This window comes from Nesoenas mayeri, assembly GCF_963082525.1.
Source record: "Nesoenas mayeri genome assembly, chromosome: 1".
NCBI lineage: Eukaryota > Metazoa > Chordata > Aves > Columbiformes > Columbidae > Nesoenas > Nesoenas mayeri.
In genome coordinates this window covers 129813856-129835479 of record NC_137541.1, presented here as the reverse complement: position 1 = coordinate 129835479, position 21624 = coordinate 129813856, and the positions used below count along the sequence as shown (strand labels likewise).

The following is a 21624-nucleotide window of genomic DNA, read 5'->3' as shown; positions in this document are numbered from 1 at the left end:
GCATCTCTACTGACATCCTCAACAGCATACACCTGTGAGAACCTCTCATTTTCCTTTTAATATTTCCCTCCTCCTTGTCTTCCATGATTTTTCTTTATTATTATTTTCATTGTTTTATTGCAGGCTCCTCATTTATCTTCAGACTCAGCCGTTTAAATTTTAATAAGAGGCTTCGCTGTCTATCCCCTATTTCTTCAAAGGCCTTGCTTTATTTTTCTGCATCTTCTTGGTCTCCCAAGCCTAATTGTTATTATTTTTAACCTTCAGTAGTTTCTTTCGCTTTCTTCTCTGGTCTAATCTCTCCCTGCTCCCATTTTCCTCCTCTGTACTAAGTCCCTTTCATCCCTGACCTCCCTCTCGCCCCCGGCCAAGCATCCAAATACACGTGGAGCAAGCGTAACCAAGCATAAATATGAAAGGGATCATCCAATTTCAGCAAAACGCTTGCCCCTACCTATTCAATATTTGACTTGTAATGATTAAGTCCAAGAGGATTTTTTTTTTTTTTTTTTTTACAGAGCTCTGTAGGTCTTTAATAAACCTCAGCTTCCACCTCAGTGGCAGCCAGGACTGCAGTTGCTGAGCTGTTTCCTATGCATTACAGCAGATTTGCTCCAAGGTAAGCGAGAGGGATGCCTGAGCCGGTGGGAGCTTGAATTATAAGCGAGGAGATTTGATTCCCCGGTTGCTGGTTTATTGAAATTCAATGCCTCCCTCTCACCTGCCGCTTTGTTTTGCTAACCTCTTCTAGCTAGCCTAAAATTTCCAGTCTACGGCACAGGCAAGCAGCCGTGCTCCTCTCAAACCCAAGGAGCTGTGCCCTGCAGCAAGACCTGTCAGAGAAGGCATCGGCAGAGCCTTTTGCGAGGCACACCTCTGTCCCACTGCCTAACAGAGGGACACGCTCCTCCTCAATGGGGGTAGATATGGAGGTGTCACTAAAGTCTGGCCTCAGTGCCAGGGGACAGCAGGTGATGGTTACATCTCCCACCAGCTGATGAGAAGGGCTGTGGGGGGCTCCTCTTGCCTCAGAGAGGGACACACGGGGGTTTGCATTCCTTACACAGAGCACTCACCAGGGTCTTGCACTTTTACCGCATGCAACCTCGCTACGCTCCAGACAATACGAACAACCACTTCACCCCTGAGTACTGTGAGAAGGAGAGGAAGCTGTCTCCTGCTGGCAACGTACAGCTCCCACCAAATTTGAACCTTCCAAAAAGCGCGCGGGCTTGTGAGCTGCACCTAGCAGCCCGCAGAGCAGCTGAGCTGGAGGAGCTTCAGGGCACAGCAGCCAGCTGGTGCCTGGGATGCCAGCTCCCCTGGGCCCTGCTCCACAGAGACCCGTGGTGCCCGCTGATGTCTGAGAAGAACGATTAAACCAGCACACAGCTCACAGTGCCCTGCGATAAGCATATGCAGGAGCGGCCAGCCCCTTTCGCTGCTCCTCCTGGCCAAAAATGCAGAGGCACAAGGAGGGCACAGCGAGGATGTAGACAAGGAAACAAGACGTGGCATGTAACAGAGCCCTTTCTGGAGACTCATAATGCACTTTGTGAACATTTCATTATAAGTAACCCCTCCCAAAGGGAAGAAATAGCATCTTTTCCGAAACAGGGGAAAACATGCAAAAACTGAATTATACATGCCCCTGGGTGAGGCAGTAAGACAGAGCCTATCTTATAAATGCCCATCAAGGAGTATGACAGTTCTGACATAGTACTGCCAAAAATACTGTGTTTGCAGAGTGGAATAGGACTGGAGTAAAGAAGTAATCTCCTAACTCTCCGTGCTGTCTCCACATTTCTAGAGAAGACACAAGGCTAGTGCAAATGGCAGTGAACACTTCACTTCTCACCAACCTGGGTGCACAAAACCTGGCTGAAAAAGAAAACATAATATATCTATTTTTAGAAACATTTTGATTTAATTCCCATATGGTCACCTAGGTTTTAAACTAGCTGTTTACACCCTCCCTCTGCCACGGAGATGCTCTCAGTAACCTGGAAAGCCTCTGGGGAAGATTTGCTAGGCCAAGCCTACCACACCTTTCCAGGTGCTGCTGCCCTGCACCAGCGCTGGACGGGACCCCTGCCTGTCCGCCGCATACCCATGCACCACCAGCAAGCACACCAGGCTCTGCAGGGAAGGAGGTGCTCACATGTAGCGTCCAGCAGGAAAAGCAGGTCTCACCAGTACAACCAGCCCCACAGCAGCAGGCTGTGAGCTCCGGCAGACGGAAAGTTCTTGAAAACACCCTGAATTCCCCAGCATCCCCCCCGGCTGCTTTTCCCACAGGGCGGACCTCAAACCAGCCTCTCGCTGGGAGGAAATAAATAAATAAAATAAAATACACCCGTGTGTGGGCTCATGCAATTTTAATCAAACTAATGTCTGCAAAAAGGGGGGTAGAAGGGCGGGGGCAGGGAGGGATTACTGTGCCACTTGTTCAAAGCGCTCCCGTTTATTCCACATCTGCGATCCCTTTTGAGCTCCCAACAGCAGTGAGGAGTACGAGACGTACAAAGCGAGCGTGTGGCACACGCTGAGCTGTCTCTTTGTTTTAGTCACCGTCTGCTGCTAATGTCAGCAAGAGAGCACTCCGGGGATCGACGCCTCTGTGCCGCGCCAGCTAATTACACACCGACAAAAGCACCCGGAGAGGGGAGAATGAAAAAGAGAGAAAACTGAGCATCCTAGAAAAAAAAATAACAATGGATATCTTAACAGTGGGCCAAGAACTAGGGAGACCACACCTGCTTCCCACGGGGCTGGGGGAGAAGGCTAACACACAGGAGAGGATGGAGAACATCTTGAGCTCTACCAGGAACGGTCCTGCCCCACAGCAGTGAGGGTGCCTAGAAGAGGGGAAGAGGACAGCATGACAGCCCTGCCCCGGCAGCAATGCAATATGGTGGCAGAGGAATGTTGAAAAGGCAACTGCAGGTACCTCCAGGGGTCTCGGCAGAAGGAGACGGCAGCAACGTGGAGAACTGGACTGAAAAGTTCTTGGGACTGTTTCCTGTGGAAGCACTGGGCAAAGAGCTGGAGCTGCAGGAGGGGAAGAGAAACTGGTGGCTCACAGGAGTACAGAGATATTTGTGCCAGCTGTGTCAATGCCTGGCGTGTTTCAGAGGTGGAGGAGCGGAGCTCTGTCCCTTGCCTGTCCATGCAGTCCTGAGAGCCCCATCTCTCAGCTGGCCTGCTGCTAAGCTGGCAGTGCCGATGCTCACTGGTATCACAGAGAACACGAAACGTTTAATACCTGTGTGGGGGACGTGGTCTGTTTAGTACAATACCTCCCTTGGATATTCCTGAGAGCCACCCACTGTGGGGAGAAGCAGAAGCAACAGAGCTGCTCCAGAGCAGGTTCCTGCCAGGGCTCAAGTATTAACCTGCCCCAGCCCCTGAGACTCGGCTACAGCTCCCAGACGGGGATTAAAGCCAGCAAAATGAGAATTTCAAACGCACATCCGGCAAACCCATGTGCATTCCCTGCAGTGGCAAATAATCAGGTGCCAAGAAGGAGATTAACCCTGTGGGACTGAAGGAAACAAAGGCATAAGAGCTGGTCGGTTTAAGAAGCTGCTTCTGCTGCTTCTCCCAGATGAACACAAATCTGACCAGCAAGAATGAGGGTAGTGCCCACGTAAGAAATACTGATTGCCAGGAAATATAAGCCTCTGATTTTAAGCAGATCCACAACAGGCACCACAAAAATCCCTGTCATAGCTATTACGGCAGAGGTGAGGCAGGTAGGCCCCTACTCAGGTTGCACCACAGGATACACTGCTTTGGAGTTCATTTTATCTAATGGCGAGCAGGCCACAGGGCCCCGTGCACCAGGCCCTGCTCTGCCAGCTGCCAGACCTACAGCGGGCAGCACACAGCGCCCTGGGCATCGACCGCCATGCCCTAACAAACCAGCCACAGGTCCTCACTTGGGCTAAAAGCAATCCAGGCTACTGACTGAGCAGCGGCGCTATGGGGATGTCCTTCACAGGACACAGAGCCTGATTATTTTGGGAGGGGACACAAGCAGCCAGGCTGGAGGGGCTGCTGTACACGCAGAGGTGGAGGAGTTGCGTGTTGGTCAGTGTTTACTTGTTCAGTGAGATCACCTGTTCAAAGCTGAGATGGGGCATCACCCAGTGCACAATGAGAGGCTGTTCTTCACCTGCAGGCAGATGCAGCCAGTGCCTCTTTTGGGAGGAGGCTCTCCCTGCACGCTGCTGTTAGGCTAACAACTGCACGAGACTTTCACATGCTTCCTACTCAACAGCTACATGCGTACCATGACAGGCTTCAAGTGCTACAACCCTAATGCTTGTGCTGCTGGAGCGGGAACACGGTTCCCAGTCAAGCAGCCTCCAGCAATACCACCTTGGGCTGTGATCTTGTCAGGTTTCATAAGCTTCATCAGGCTCTGCTCTGGCTGGCATACAGGGGGTTTCAGCAGCAGGCTGGCTGTCCTGCTGCTCCAGACAGCGTCCCTGAACACTCAACAGCAGCGCTGTGTCATGGCAGCCAACAGGAGGATCTACATTTCAGTCTTGACAACCAGCAGATAATAAGGGACAGGATGGGTGGCCCTCTGGGCATCAGCTCAGTGGACCAGTAATAGGACTGGGACTGTGGTGGTTAGCTCAAACCCATCGTACTTTAGCAGTGATGGAAAGCACCTTCCAGCCTTTTGTGGGGAGGACCAAGGAGCGGAGGGTTCCAGGGTGGCTCCTGGGGCACACATGTTATCTGAAACCTTTTATTAGTGCAAACTGTCCACAGTCATCCAGCTTAACTTAGCCCTACTAGAGCATCATGTGGCCTGAACATACCACAGGAAATGACAAATCCATCTTGCTCTACCGATGGTATGTGACAGGGCTGCCTGCAGAAACTCATCCCGTTGCTGCCATGGGGCAGCTCAGCACCCATGCAGCACCCTGAGCTGCACTTACCTACAGCATCAGGCTCTGCCTAAGCCTGTCCCCATGGACACGACCAAAAGCCACCGCACTGCCGCCCAGCTCAGCACACCTCTGGGTGTCCCAGTTCCTCCTCTCCTCTTCTCTCCATCCATAGAAACAGAGGAGATCTGAGGAGCCCAGTGTCCCTGAGGATGGGCACGCAGCTCACACTGCTTTGGCCACAGACACAACAAAGGGAGCTGAAACGATCTGAGAGCTCCGAGAGTGCCGGGCGTGCAGGCATCTCATTCCCTACCACTTACCAGCCCCTGTGACTCACAAAGTCACTTCAAAAGGAGCTCCTCAAAGCACCATCACTGCCTTTGACTTCTCAGTCACAAGGTGGAGAGGAAGAAAGGGTAGAAGGTGGCAGTGCAAAGGTAATTACTACATCCCGACAGCCCTGATGGAAGACAGCACTGAAACCTCCCACTGCCTGCTCTGGAGTCAAAAGCCTGACAGCACATCCAGGGCACTGCAAGGATGCAGAGAAAGGGTGGGGAAAGAGGCCCCAAAAGGTCCCTACAGAAGGAGGATAGGTGGAGAGACCAGAGCCCATGTCTCCAACAATTTTGGGGCCTCCTCCCACTGGAGAAAGGAACAAGGATGCTCCTTCCACCCCAGATGCAGTCCCTCATCAGTCACCCACACATGCAGCTCTCCCTGCTCCAGTGCCTCCAGGATGCCACCACCCTCCTACGTGCCCTGCTGCTCTTCATGACACAAAAACTCCTGTCCAAAGCCTTCCCACCTGCCACTTCCACACCCTCTCCTCCTCTTGCCTTCCCAGTGCTGCTGTTCTTGCTTTCCTTCCTGTTCCCTTTTCAGCTCTCTTTATTTTTTTCCCCACCTTTTGCTTGTTTTTAACTCTCTCACCTCCAGTCTCCTTCAGCCTGTCACTCTCTGCCTTGCATGCGTCCATTTGCTCCCCTTCACCTCATCCAGTCCAGCACTGGCATGACCACAACCTTCCCTTTCTCCAGCAAGGGCAGGAGCCCCTGGATTCCCCCGGACCACACAGCAGCCAAAGGGCTCCATCTTTGGCTCAGCTTACCCTGCACCCCAGGCTTGGAGGCAGGAGCCCCTCACGCAAAAGGATGCTCATCCCCCAGGGCTACCTGTGCCAGCCACTGTGTCCTCTAGATATGCTGGTACCCTCATGGGGCTTCAGCTGCTGCACAGCCTGAGTGGGGATTTTTGGATGACAGACAGTGCTCCTATCATTTTTCCCCAAAAATAAGCCCTAGTATGATTTTTCAGGATGCTCAAAATGTAAGCCCTACTCCAAAGTAAACTCTAGTTACAGTTCATAAAAAAGTCAATTTAAATAGTGTCCAGGCAGCTATACACGTAAAAAAGTAAAATTAATTGGCAATAGAATGCAGCAGGACAGATAGAGTTTAGAGAGTTACGATGATGTTCCAGAAAATGATGACATGACTGTATTTCAATAAATGTTGATTTTTGTTCATGAATATTGGTAAATACAGATTGTTGTACATGGACAAAGGAAACAGAGTCACAAGAAATTCATGATAAAATCCAGGGTTTGGAGAGTTACGACGATGTTTCAGAATGCAATGATGAGACTATATTTGAATAAATGCTGACTATTTTGTTCAAGAATAAATATAGATTGTTGTTCATGGAAAAATAAGACATCCCCTGAAAATAAGCCCTAACACATATTTTTGAGCAAAAATTAATATAAGACCCTGTCTTATTTTGGGGGAAAAAGGGTAACTTTACTCATTAGATAAGCTCTGCAGTGCCAACACACAGGTGTGGCCTAAGCAGCATCCCCATTTGGTGAGACATTGGCCCATGATATCACTGCAGAAGTGAAGAGGCTGGCAGCATCCCTGTGGCCATGGCGCATCTTCACACTGTCCCAGAGCAGCTGCCCCTCTCAGGAAGGTCCTTCTGGCCAGCACCCACAGCCAGGGAGCTCCTCTGAAGCACAGGGGCTCTCCAAATGAACAACTCATGCCTCTAGCAACCCACCTCTACACCAGCTTTCCCTTCCCTATAGACTGGCATTGCTGCACGAGCTCTCTCACCTCCCAGCCGCAGTGCCAGGTGGGCTGCCCATCATGCACAACCATCACCCGCAGTTTTGTAAGAAGTCCTATCGGTGGACAGGTGGCATCAGTACACCTGAGAGAGCTCGAAAGGTGACAGCAGACTGCCAGAGTGCCTGTGGTCATCTGTGGCATGCTGACACAATTCTTCAGCGGACAAGGCTCAAGAGCCTCACGCGAACCCTCTGATAAGTAACCTGATGTTTTGGGATCTCTCCTCTTTGTTTCCATGAAGCAGCACAATGCCATTAAAAGAAAATATATATACATACACACATATATATATATATATATGTATACGTTTGTTTACATCTTCTCACTCTCAGTAACTTTGACATTACAGGTTACAGTCATGAAATGTTTTTGGTAAGGAATGGCTTCATAAAAATCTTCCTCTCTTGAACAGGCAGCTAAAAATGAAGACAGACAGGGTCTGAGGAAGTTAAGTGCACAGAACACATCGTGCCTAGGACAGAGGCATCCCTGCTCGTAAAACACTGCCCACCGTGACATGCTTCCCCAAGGCAGACGTCCCTAGCTACAACATTTCTTTGCAGAGCCCTAAGTTACAATTTTAGCTAGTACGCAGTAAGAAATAAAGCCCTAAAGGGCACAGTATGTTGAAACACAGTGTCAGGGAACCAGAGCAGGACAGAGCAGGGATACTGAAGAGCAGCCAGCCCATTAGTACCAACTGAGCACATGACAATCCCTTAAGGCAGAGGCTCATTCAGATTTTAAATGGGGAGCAGAGCAGCCCCACCTCTTGCCTCCATAAGGCCAGAGGGTAAAATCACGCTTCTCTCTGCATTCAAAAGTGCCTTTGTTCAGGTTTGCCCTGTTAGCTCTGGCTTTGCTCTTCTTTGTAGACTCTCTAGAAACATTTCTTGTTGATGCAAGGGCAAGTGGGGCGGCTAATCCCATCCCATTAGCATCCTCTGAAATACTCCAAGGACTGGGGATGCTGTCTGGGTGCAGGCGGCCAGAAGGCGGCTCTCACTAAGCCAGCATGACTCCTGGATGTGTGCACACACATCCAGCCCCACAGCCATCCACTCTCAGTAAAGCCTGCTGGAGGGAGGGAGAGGATAAAGAAACAGCCCACATGTGGCTTGGAAGAAGATTTTTCTCCTATGGGCACAGCTTTCCCAATGCCAAGGGTCGCCACTGATCTTTTCTGAATGTGGCATGAAGACTTTAAATTGGGGGGAACACAGTGTAAACCTGACTACTGAGCACCACTATCCCACAAGGGCTGAGGGGGTGTGTGTGGCACAGCTTCTCGTGCCCCCAAGGGGCAGGTACATGGTTGAGGGAAGCCATCCCCTCCTCAAATGATGAGCCAGTGCTGCTTGCAGTGCTCTCACGTTCCTTGCTACTCTCCCTCCCATCACATCTCCTATTTATAAACAGCTGTTTGGCAGTATTACTAATCAGTCCCGCGTGGAATAATGTTACATTTCCCTCAACATTATTATTTTATCTTCTTGCCTCCCCACCTTCAACTGCTGCTTTCCTTCCACCACCTCCAGCCTGGAAAGCAATAATACATTTCTTCATTTCACCCAGGCTCTACTTCTCTGATAACATAAACAATTTACTTTTAACCCATGGAAAAAAAAAAAATTAGAAAATTAAATACTGTTAAACCCACTTAAAATAAATACTTGCTGAAGGAATATCAGCTGGAGACTGTGCTCTGACTTATAATAATCCCACTGCGCCCAGGGAAATCCTCTTAAACCTATATCAGATAAAGATTGTAAAACTGTTATAGGGCTAAACTGACTGGGCAGCCACAGAATCAAGATGGAAAATTTATCCTCCCAGTTTCTCCCTACTGAGGGGCAGCTCCGTCCCCATGCAGGTCAGGCTTCCTTCTCAACACACGAAGCAAAATTGGTAATGCTGCCAGGGGCTCTTGAGTTTGTTGCTGTTCTGTGATTTGCCTGAATGCTGGCCCCCAGTTTGACTTTATTTTGTTTGTTTTGCAAATCTTCAACAAAAAGATTTGCATCCACATCGCAGTGAGCATGCAGCTTTGTGGCACAGAAGTGGACTGTGCTTCCCCTCTACTGCATGGGGATCCCATCATTCAACCACCAGAACCTGAGAAAAGCATCGGCGTCAATGGCAGAAACAGCTGCCCCTGCCTCTCAGGGCGGCAGACAGACAGAAATGCAGAGCAACCAAGTCTAAGGGGCTGGAACTAAAGAACAAATAAAGCAAACCTCCAGGGAAAATGAATTAAAAAAAAGAAAAGGAGTGGGAAGAAGGAGTAAGCAGAGCAAAAACCTCCCCAGGGAAGCAGCAGGAAAAACAGGCAACGTGGAACGTGAAATTTTCGCTGGTAATCGAATAACGGGCCGCTCCATCGCGGGATTTCTCAGAGCTGCAGCTGGCTGGAGCCACGGGGACCGTATTCCACTTTCAGAGTTCACTGAGCAATTGCTAAGGCAGGGGACGGGTGCCATATGTTACCAGCTGTGCTCGCAGTTATTACTTTCCCCGTTTAATGCTGAGAGACTGTTTGGAGGCACAGAAGCAGAGAAACCTGTACACTTTGTGCCTCTCCCCTGCCACCCGGTACTCTGGCGAAGCTGCCAGAAATGCCACCAGGCTCTGCCAGCAAGTCCAGGAGCAGGTCCCCATGACAGGGGGTCACCAGGCTGTGCTGGTCGCTCAGCCCCACCAGTACCCATCATAGAGAAGGCAGAGATGGGTGCCCCTCAGCCACTCCCCAGTGAGGTGATCGATAGGTCAGAGGCAGCCCCTGGAAAGCCACTGAACGTGCAGGAGGTAGGAAGCAGGTACCAGGCTCTGCCCATCCCACGTTACAGCCCGCTGGCTCCACCACCTGCTCGACCAAGCCAGCCCAGCTCCTTCTGGCTCTCCTTTCATGCTCGGTATATTTTTTTCATCGGCCAGAGCTTCTCGCAGTTCTGCATGCAGTGAAAAAGTAATCGCTTGGGGAAAAAAGATACTGGGGGCTGCCCAGGGCATATGGCGATGAAATGTTAAGTTCAGGATGGAAGGTTGCACCAGACCGTTTCTAAGACCAGCCAAACTTTTGCTTCTCATTATTAGCAAGTAGAGCCCGACCAGAAAGAGCTACCTCACATGCCAAGTTCACTTTCTTGGAAAGGATGGAGAATCCAAGATTTAAACCCAGGATCCCACGTAATCCACCAGTGGTAGAGCTGGACTTCAAATGCACCAGGATCTTCGGCTAAAGAATTCTCTATCTTGGTTATAAAGCTTTGCATCCTTTACCTCCTATCGGCACTTAACACCCAGACATTTCAGCAATCTACACAAACAGCCCCTACTACCGATGGCTCTTCTCAGAGTGACAGACTGAGAGGCATCCTATAAATCAACAGGACATTTTCAGGTACCAAATACCTCATTTCACTGGGAACTCCCAAAACGTATGAGAGAAGAGCCATCAAGACAAGCAAAGGGGTGCATGGGCTGAGCAGTATGTTGCCTTTTCAGCAGCTCCGCTCAGGGCAGCAGAGGACCCCAAAAGCCTCGTGGCCTCGAGCCCCACTGACACCCTAGAGGCAAAGGGCTGGGCAGAGGAGGGAGCACTGCGGTCCCATCAACCCAACAGATGCCCAAGTGGAGTCAAGCACACCTGGACCTAGAGAGAGGGCAGACTAGAAGGCAAGACTCCGAGCCTTCAGAAAGAGGGTTTTTGCAGGAAAGACTGTTTCAGTTTCCAAAGATCATTTTAACTGACTGGTCTGATTTTACTATTCAGGCTCAGCGCTGCACAGAAACCTACTCAAGCAGAACGCCACAGCTCTTTACAGTCTGAAGGCAAGTCAGCGTTTGGGCTTCTGCGCCTCCCTTCCTGACAAATAAGAGACATGAAAAGTCTGGAAGTGAGAGGGCTCCTTTTAAAGACCAGCCTAGATTTGCGAGCAGAGGGCTGTGCAATTGCCTGAGGCTGTATTCATTTACATTTTTAGAAATGCATTTTAGGATACATTTTTTCTTACAACGCATAGGTACAAGTGTACAGACACGCATAATAAAAGGGCATGTATTCTTATTGTGAGCCTTCTCCACACGGTAGCTAAATTTAAAGCAAAAGGGACAATGTAGGAGAAACATATGGAGTACAGCAATGTGCCCCAAATGCGTCTAATGCCAGGTTTTTGAGAAACTGGTAGGTGGACAGTGGAAGAAAAACAAAAGAACTAGTTCCACAACCGAGAGCCTTGCCTGCAATGCATGTCACACCACCAAGCTGCCTGCAGTTTTGAGGGACAGGGCAGGAAGGTGAGGGAGGGAAAAAAAATGAACAGCAAAGAAGGGAGAGAACAGATACAAGATTATCCCATTTTTTTCAGCTATGGTCTGCCTAAATTTTTTTTCCATTTCTCCTGCACAGATAGCAGTGGAAAAGCCATGTAATGTAATAAAATAATAAAGTAAAAATCAGGCAAGCAATTACAATGGGAAAGAATAGGAGATGGAATATTGCAATCACCAGGAGTAACTGGAAGTGTTTAGCAGGAAAATATAATAACAGGGGATGAGATAAAGATACACAAAATAATGAGTGAACCTTGTCTAGCAATGTGGGGACATGTACAGAGATTTCTGTTATGAGCTTTCACTTATAGCCTGAATGGTATCTATAAAAAAGTGGTTTTAAAAGGTACAAGGAAGAAGCAAGTCCATGCAATTAATTGCCAGAGTGTACATGACTGAAGCAAAAGACTGGAAATTTAAACAGGTCTTAGTACCTACCTCTTACCAGCAGGAGTTTTAAATTTGGCAGGGGCACAGAGCCTCTGGATGGGCTCCGTGCCCACCCGTGTCACAGGGGGCTGTAAGGGAACTGCTCCCCCTGCCAGCTCCAGGGCCACCAGCCCCCTCCAGCCAACAGCACCTGTTAGCCCCACGGCTTCTGCAAGGGCAAAACTGGGTGAGCTTAAGCTGCTAGACTTCCAAGACATCAGAAATAACTAAGCAGGGCTGGAGATGAATCCTATTCAGCATCATTATCAGGCAAAGCTGAAGTATAAGCCTTTGTTTCTAACTCCCGCTATCTGAGGAGCTCAACGCGCTTCACAATTATTTGGCTTAGATTTTGTGAGAGGCTTGTACGCTATTATCCCTAATTTTACCAGCTGGAAAATGGTGAAGGAGACAGAGAGTGTTGTACCCAGGGACATGCAGTGAGCCCACAGTACAATGGGACCCAATGCCCGCAGCCCCACACTGCTCTGCAGCATCAAAACCCAGGTACTCTGGTTCACTGGGGCAATTCCCCAGGCTGTCCCATAAGAACTGTCAGAGGTATATATGTTTACTCCTTCTCATTCCTCCCCTTGTTAATAGACAAACAACCCCTTTCCATCCATAACAGGAATAGAAATAAAAAGCTGAGTAATACAGGTCAAATTTTTTTTCAAGGCTGCCACAGAGAGATTTAGGCATGTAAAGGAGGACAGTAAGAACAAAATACCCTGTGTGTAGCTGCAAAAGACCACCTAGGAGAAGGTGTTTGATATATTTTTTTTTAATGTCAGCTAAAGGGTAATTTGAAAGTGAAGGACATTTTACTCCTCTGGGGAGCTAATTACTGCAACAAGCACAGCCCAAACAGGCAAAGATGAATGTAACTCACAAAGCAGGAATTTCAACAACACCAACCCTGGAACTCACTCTGGTTAACTGTCAGCTTGGCCAAATAAAGCACACACATGCTTCACGGAGGTGGCAAAGCCGCCAAGATGGCCTCAGAGAGATTAGGACGTCTGAGCTTAGGATCTCCAAATTCTACCTTCATATGCCAAAGCAGAGCAACAAACTCCTGCAACCTCTCTAAAGCAATAAGAAACACACAAAACACAAAAAATATGCCAAAAAAAAGAATTTGGGGATGTACAATAGGCCCTTCCTGTTCTCGCCTGGTTGAGATCACCAATGTTACGCCATTATTTAGCACCAACATCACCATTATAAATAATTTTACACCTTTCCGTAAACACCCTCCCCCCAAAGTGCTGCCTCACAGTGCTTCCTACTTCACAGTGTATCATGGGATCAGAGGACGATTGAGGGTGGAAGGGACCCTGGGGGTCTGTAGTGCAACTACAGGGTCAAGCAGGGTCAGCTATAAGGTCAGACCAGGCTGCTCAGAGCTTGATCCTGTCAGGTCTTGAAGCCCTCCAGAGACAAAGCCTGTTCAACCTCTCAGGGCTCTCCTTTCGATTTTTGCCTGTTGTTGCTCATCTGCAAAAAGCCTGGCTTCCCCAGGACACAAGCTGCTTGCTCATGTACAGTGACAAACACCTTCCCCTGTCTCTCAGGAGAAGAAAAAGGCAGCAGAGAAAGAAGAGCCCCCAAAGACTTCTATCCAAACCGCTAGATCCTTGTCTGCAAGACTGCCATCTCCCTCTTTGACACCTCCCTCAAGCAAAGACACCTTCAGCCCAGCTGATGGCTAGAATAAACCAGCAGCCACCAAGGTCCACGCGCCCCACGTGAGCAGAAGTGATTGCTCTCACCCCGAGTTCCCCCAGGTCCCCAGGAGCAGATGGTGATCTCCCAAACACAGCAAACCTGCAACACGACTTTCTCCCTCTGCTCTGCGCACAGACAGATCACGTATGGCAGCACTCGATGAAGAAGAGGGGAAGCTGCTGGCAATGAGCAGCAGCAGCTGGTATGGGCTAATAAAAGTTCTTTTTTTTTCTTTTTTTTTTTTGCTTGCTATAAGCTCTCCACAGATTCTGGAGATTTTTGGCTGCAAGTTCAACAAAAGAGACCTGTTTTTGTCTCTTGAGCGCCTGTCTGAGACACACACAGCCTTTTCCCTTCCTGTGTTAAGTGTCTGGCCTGCATATATCTTTCTTCTACCTCCAAAGCCTCTCAGACAAACCAGCTATCCTTCCCATCCCAGCCACGGGCTTGCAACTGGCCACACAGTTACATGCCACAGCTCACGGGCACAGAGGACCCCTACAAGACAGACTCCTAAAAGCACAGTCAAAGTGGCCGTGGACCGGGTTCTGGTGCGCAGAGCTGCGACTCGCAGCTCAGCATTTGGAGACGAGACCCCACCAAGCACAGGTGCAGCCAGCAGTGACCTCAGGCAGAGAGGCAGCTGCTTCTTCATCCCACCTGTGCCCTTGCCCACCACCACTCCCAAGCCTGGCATGATGCTGAAACTTCACCACAATGGGGCTGCCAGCCAAAAAAGCCACACTAAGGCCCTGGGAACCATCACAGCTAGGCACGACCCAGGGGAATGTGACAGATATCAAGGCACCAGCCCGCCCACCAGGGAGAAATAACAGAGAGCAGTAGTGTGGCTAGGCTGAAAGCATGGGCTTGGGAGCCACTGAATAGTACCTTGCTAGCTTGAATCCTCTCTGCCCCCTTTTCACCCAGGTGTTGTGGGAAGGAGACAACGGTGACCATCCCTGCAGGCACTACAGCTCCACAGCAGCTCCTGCCCACTGCCCAAGCAGCTGTGTCAGAGTACTGCTTGCTTCTCAAGTCTGCATCAAAATTGCTCCTTCCCACCCTGCGGTACCATGGAGGTTGTGGTATCTCCCCCCATCCAAACCCTTTTCATTTTTTTGCTTTTACTTGTTTAGGACTGATGCTGTACAGCTGATTCCACCAAAATAAAGAGTACAAGAGCTGCCACCTCCTCAAGTGCCTTGAAACCTTTTCTCCTGCTCTGTCACTACCTGTTTAAGAAAAACCTCAAAGCTTGACTTCTCCCCTCAAATCACTTACTCTGAAAAAGAGCTCAATGTTTTTGGGAGCACAGATAAAACACCACCGAGATAAAAGTCTGAAGATTCTGAAGTTAGACCTGTGCCTCTTCACTGTTACCTAACTAAGGGTACAGGCACACAAACAACTCATTGCAGAGATACAGGGGAGTACAAACTTGCAGTGACTCATGCACTCCAAAGTTACTACCACGTGCTCACTTCTATCCCACAGCAAAACATGTTTATTTACCCACCAACATCAGATGAGAAGCACAAACCAGTATCTCAGATTGCACAGCATTCCTGCAGCTTCACCACTTAAATTACTGCACAGAAACCTTCTCTTCTGCCTGTGTTTCAAGAGTTATTAAGACAAGGGATAATTCCAACAGCAATCTGGAGAATACTACTGTCCTGCCAGTGGCGATGCTATGTTACTGGGATGTTGCTTTCTCTCACCTGCAAATTCTTTGCTCTCCTTAATTTCTTCAAAAAGAGAAGGAGCAGCCCATGTGCTTCTCATAGCGAGCAACAAGGAGGCCAGGACTCCGACGCAATTGCCACTCAGGTACACGAGGTCCCCAGATCCCCCACTGAACCAATCCAGTTGTGTAACTCCCCTCTTCAGTATGACCAAGGGTCCTCCAATAGAACTACAAAGCCAAAATTTCCACCCATTGCTTAGGAGCCTCATGGGGAAAGTTTCCAAAAACAGACACTTCTTCAGTCACTACTGCAAGAATTCATTTCACTCATCACCAGCTGCCCAGCCCAAGTCTAACATCCAGGCTCTCTCTTTAGTCAATTTAGGGAAGTATGCACTTAATTTAAACCAAGATGGGTTGCTCTCCAGATTTGTCCCTCTCTGTCCTTTGATGGCAGATATCACCTCAACATAGACCTTAGGCAACGTGCGTGGTGTTGGATGAGTGGGAGGCCACTCATGCAGTCTTCTAAAAATCTCTTCCCCCCATCCTTAGTAAAAGAGTATGAACTAGCCTCAGCAATTTCGTGTCAGCCTCAGGGAACTGAACTCTGAAGGCAAACAATGGAGTTGCAGACTCTGTACGTGGGCTAATCCTTTCTCATAAATCAATCACAAGGCCATGGTTCCACATTATCCTGAAGAGCTGCACCCATTTTTTTGGCCACTTCGCTCAGCACCTGCAACTGAGTCTGAGATGTCTTAAATTCTTCCTCTTATTACATCTCCCAGCCCAGGTATAACTCTTTCTTCCCAATGATGTAGCTCAGCAGAAGATGAGAAAAGCTATATCAAGATACAGAAAGACTTATTCTTGAAGCAATTGAAGTAAATTGAAGACTGGTGAAAAAGGACAAGCCTTACACATTTCCCCATGGCAGAAGGCCCTTGAATGGCATTATTGACCTCATTCCTAGCTTCAGTGAGATTAGCACTTGCACTGCGTGCCTAAATTCATGTGAGTCCCAAAAGTGCCTGGGGAACACTTCTTATTCCCGGTCATCAGAGACATCAGGTCCTCAGAGTGGTACTCGATCTTGGCCACCACAGGGTATGTATCGGTATCATCACAGGGCTGTATCGCCTGGTAAAAAGGGGAGAAACTCTTCAGCTCTTCCCTCAAACCACAGGACACAACAATTCAAAGCTCCCAGAGCAGAAAGTCTGAAATCAACACTGCTCCAAACTCATCCATTTCACACATAAACAGAGAAAATACACATGCTAACAAAGCTGACTCCCTCCAGGCTTTGCTGCTGCCAAAAAAGAGCCACTCAATCTAATGAGTCAATTAAAAATTCATAACTGGATGAAAGAAAAAAAAACCCAACAAGTTTGGTTCTGTTTCTGAGAAAATGAGAACAATAACTCTCATTTATCTCTCATGTACCTCTTCTTGCACATTGTCTGCAACAACAAAGCCTACCTGAAAATGTACAACCTGTAGCTGAGAGCTAAAATAATAGGAAAAAAGAAAGGACACATGCTCTGCCCAGCCCATTTCACCAGCACAGCTTCAGGGTCCCACAGGGCTGAAGGCAGCATTGGTTCACGTGAACAGGAGCCAGAGGGGAGGCCTTCTGTAAGGGCTTGTTGTCTACAAGGGAGCACTCTGGAAAATTCAGTTTCTGTCACGGTTTGGTTAAACCACAGTACACACCTATGCAGACACCCATTTTCAAAACACAAGCGATCCTAAGTCCCTTCTGAAGTGAATTTTCAGAAATGAATTACTCTAAACCAAATTACAGCCCCAAATTCTGAGCGCAATCATCCATGAAGGGGCATAATGTGATTTAACTAATCCACTAAAAGTTACTTCAGATCAATTTACTTGAGCATCCTGGACATACATAAGCCCCGAAGCCAATGTCCTCAAAGCATTATTCATGGGTGTCTAAGGAGTCCCCAGTCCTCTGTGCCTCGTACCAGTGGTGAAGGTGGGACAGGGCAGAAACACCTCATCCAGCAAGCCGCACACTGGCCACTGAAGAAGCTGCTGAGCCACAGTTAAAACCTGGAGGGCACGGGCTCCCCAAGCACCTGGGGGAGCAGCAGAGGAGTTCCCCGCTGCCCAGACATTGGGCACACTGGCTATGCTCGCCTGCATCCCCATCTCGTGCTGAATCCCACACCAGCAGTGAGCACAGGTACCCTCATCCACAAGGGGTGCAGCCCCCAGCAAAGGAACCCAACTGCAAACCCTGAATACTGTGCAACCTCACCTTGCTTCAAGGCCCTTTTTTTTTTTTCCTCTTTTTCCCCCCACCGGGTTTTGCTTTTTTCAATGGGTTTCACTCCCTAAGGTGACTTTGCAGTAGCAGCGCTGACTCAGACTTGTTTAAACTAAAAGGAGAACTGCAGACTTAGACACCTGAAGCAAATCACGGAACTACAAAAAGCAAAATAGCAAAAGAGTGTTCAGGCATCTACCTCCCAACTCACAGACATCAGACGGGAAAGCAGGTAATTGAATAAGTGCCTGTACCCGGGCTGTGGGGTTTGCCTGGGAGAGTGGCTGGGCTGGCAGCTCCAAAGAGGAGTCAATGGGCACACCAACAGGAAGCATCTAACACAGCTCAAAGAAAGGCTATTGTGATTTAAATTCACACCTCTGCTCCTTTCATAACAGGTTTCCTGTGTCAACAGGGCCTGAACCAGCAACAGCTAGTTCCTCTGAATAATGCCAAAGTGGTTTCCAAACTAGAGACCTGCAGGCTCACGAATGTCTCCTAAGGAAAGCAAGCCTGCTCTCTGTGGGCTTAAATTTGCTAGAGGGGTGTCTCTGCTGTGGAAGAACTCTTTTAGGAGTCCTTCAGCCTAAGAGTTTGATGGAAGCTATTTTGACCACTGTTAGCCAAGTTAGAGACTTCAAATGCAAGCCCCTTTTGAGATACAGAAAGCAAGCTGAAGCTTGAAAAGGTCAAATAAGCAAGTCAGAGAGGTGCTGTGGAAATACTCCAGATTTTAAAGATCCTGTTTTTGATTTTTCTAGCACAGAGTAAAAAAAACAACAATCAACCTCCAAACCAACTCCCCCACACTCTTCTACAGACAGCTCAATTTGATCAGTGTGCTGGTTTTAGGACTCAATCAGCGCTGCCCTCTGTTAAGAGCCTGAAGACAACCGAAGACAACTGTCTCTCCCGTTCCCTTTATGTGTTGCTTGTTATCGCTCCTCTCTTCCCCGCTCTGCTATTTCACCACCTTTGGCACACAGCTCTCTCCTCTGCAGCTTTTGCCATCTGGAGCAGTCACCCCACCCCTCTCTCTCTGTGTAAATCAGTTCCACATCCCTCTCGCTTTCAGCCACAGCTTCACATTCCTCTCTCTGGCTGTGCTGCCTGGTTTATCTTCTTTATAAGGGTCTTGTTACTAGAGAAAGCTTGATTTCTCCTACACTTCTATACCATGATTTCCTGTAATTCACGCCACCATGCCACCTGCTCTCTGCTCCTGTTTTCCTCACCGGTGTTTTTTCTGATGGCTTATGTGGACTACATCAAGTATGCAGGGTTCATAGATTTCTGCTGCAAGACAGCTGGGAGATGCCCCATTGCCACAGCCACATAATTAGCAGGACAGCTTACCCACAAGGTTCATCTTGGCGCTGTAACTCCCAAAGTACCTCTCGTCGGTGTTGGGCGTGTGGCACTCGTACTCCCCGGCGTCCCGATCCTGCAGCTCAGTGATGTGCAGCAGGACGGCGTCCCCCTGCACCCGCTCCACGTAGATCCCCCGGCCGCGCACACGTTGGGTGTAGATGGCGTAGGGGAAGGATGGGTCGACAGTGCTGACGATCTGCACCTCCCGCTCAGGGGCCGAAGGCAGGTAGATGGACCATTGGAAGTTCTGCTCCGCCGGGCCCTGGTAGCCGCTCACCTTGCACCACAGTGTGATGTGGGACCCCTCCGTTCGGTATAAGGGTCCTTCCTGCACTGTCACTTGCCGCTGAGCCAAGGCCATGCCTGCAGGAGGAACCACAGAATCATATTAGTTGGAAGAGACCCTCAAGATCATCAAGTCCAACCATTACCCTAACACTGTCAATAAACCATGGGGTCAATAAACCATGTCCCTAAGAACCTCATCTATGCATCTTTTAAACCCCGCCAGGGATGGTGACTCCGCCACTTCCCTGGCTAGCCTGTTCCAGTGCTTGACAACACTTCCCATGAAGAAATTTTTCCTAATATCCAATCTGAACCCTCCCTGGTGCAACCTGAGGCCGTTTCCTCTCATCGGTTGTTACTTGTGAGAAGAAACCAACACCCTCCTCGTTGCAACCTCCTTTCAGGTAGTTGCAGAGAGCTCCTCTCCCTTCAAAAGGAGAAGGGCCCAGCATTACTCCTCAGCAGCAGCCCCCACACCTTCCCTGGGATGTACCAGCGCTACCTCTTCTGTGGCCATGCTCAGCAAGGCAAGCCCTCGCACCCCATTTCACAACTGGCACATTGGGGTCTGGCACAACACCTCCCCCAGCCATGCCGCCGCTTTCTTGTTGACCCAAGTTAAGTGGTTTTTTTTTTCCAAACGTCCTGTGAAAAAAGTGGTGTTGAGATAACATAAACCTTTTCTTCGGTAGTGATAAGAATCCAGGCACAAAAAGGTACTGCGCCGCGCAGCAACAAACCAGAAACTCAAGCTGACGGTACTTTGTTTTCAGTACTATTTTCCAACCCCATCATCCTGCGACCTCTGGCACAGATTGCTGCTGGAGGGCACCAGGAGGTGGCCCATGGCTGCTCTGCAGCACCCCGGTGCTGTTGGTGGGGCCCCCTGGGTTGACAGCAACTCCCTCTTCTCCTGGCACAGCCCAACCAGGACCATCTTCCACCAGGAGAGAGGCCCACGTGCAAGCCGGAGTCTATGCTCCATCTCCTCGGCTTTCCAGGTCACCCAACAGCAATGGTACAAACACTCGTCCTCCATCAGCAATCCCACCGGAGGCTTCGGCTGGTACAAAATCCTGTGCTTTTTCCCCTAAACCTAGCACGGCTTCTCCAGTCTCTGATACGCTTCTAAAGGCACACAGGGAAATACCACATTTCAGGCACTACCTTCCCAAGTCTATTTGAAAGGAGTATGTTTAGTACGTAACAAAAACAATTAAAGTTAATGGAGGGAGTGGGCATATTACACCGAGACTCACTGCCCCTGGCTGCTGGAAATTGAGACCCAGTGCTGCGCATTGAACGCATGCAAACTCCTGCAGCACAAAACAAAGACAATCCCACAGCACGGCAACCGCGATCTGCTGTATTTTTACACAGATTATGGATGGCTGGCCCTTGGGCTCATGGCACATTACCAGCACAGCCCTCCGGGGGCTGGATAAATTACAGCAATCTATCTTGTTTGTTGCTACATCAAAGACTCGAGGTCTGGAGACCACGGTGGGTGTTCATCGGTTATTGAGTTACCAGCAGCATGTGCACATGGCGAGGCCAATCACCCCGGCTTCTGTGACTGCTTGCTTGCCATCATAAAACAGCAATAAGCTGACTTAAAGCAGGTCCTGCATAATCACGTCTGCAAATTTCATCCTCTCATGTGCATGTTGGGGTTTCCCCCTCCCCTCTAGTTTTTGATAACAATGTTCAAATCCAGAGAATAATTTAACCTTTCAAAAGCTACCAACCTGCAGGTGGAAGAGGTAGCCTGGCATTTGGGGATTACTGACTCAATCCCGCCCTCTGGACATAAACGTCCAGATACAAAGTTTTTCTCCACAGCCAGCCTGGACCAGAGCCAGGATAGACGGTTCTTACCAGCTTAAAACAAATTGTGAAAAATGGGCTCAGCACATCCATCAGGCCATGCAGCTGAACAGATGGAGTGCAATTCGAACTATTAACTTGGGCTCAGCTCGCTGCTGCTCCAAATTATGTTTCTTTTTACTCTTTATGAAATAATGTGATTTAAGGGGAGGACAGAGAAAGCTAGCATATTTGAAATCAACAGGGAGAGGAACAAGAGAGGCAAACACTCCCCCACTGTTTGCTGTACCAATCTCTTCATCCTGGGGAAAGATACTGCTAGAGACAACTAACATCTGAGGTGCAGACAACCTCTTCTCTCACCCTGTAAAGGCCGAAGGACAAAGCAAATACTACAGCCTTTGAAGTGAACTGTTTTCAAAGAAGCAGGAAGGGCAAGATCTTTATTGCACACCTAAAGACAACTCATAATACAATTTTCGTATGCACATGTAGCCTCGCTAGAGCATACAGATACCCTACATGCAATGACACAATTAAAATTGCACCACAAGGCAAACATGCAGCGTTAGGAATTAAAACTTGCACACATAAAACTCATTCAGGTGTTTATCTGCTGAG

The 21624-nt window shown here is 48.9% G+C and overlaps 1 protein-coding gene across 1 annotated transcript in view; it reads right to left on the bottom strand.

The window, feature by feature from the left end:
- IGSF3 (immunoglobulin superfamily member 3) overlaps nucleotides 1–21624 on the bottom strand; it is a gene marked incomplete at its 3' end in the record, with an annotated part of 101907 nt that overhangs the window by 51982 nt on the left and 28301 nt on the right. The window contains exon 2 of the mRNA XM_080352911.1: nucleotides 18874–19251. Coding sequence (XP_080209037.1) covers nucleotides 18874–19251 — 378 coding nt within the window. The remainder of the gene's footprint in view (nucleotides 1–18873; nucleotides 19252–21624) is intronic.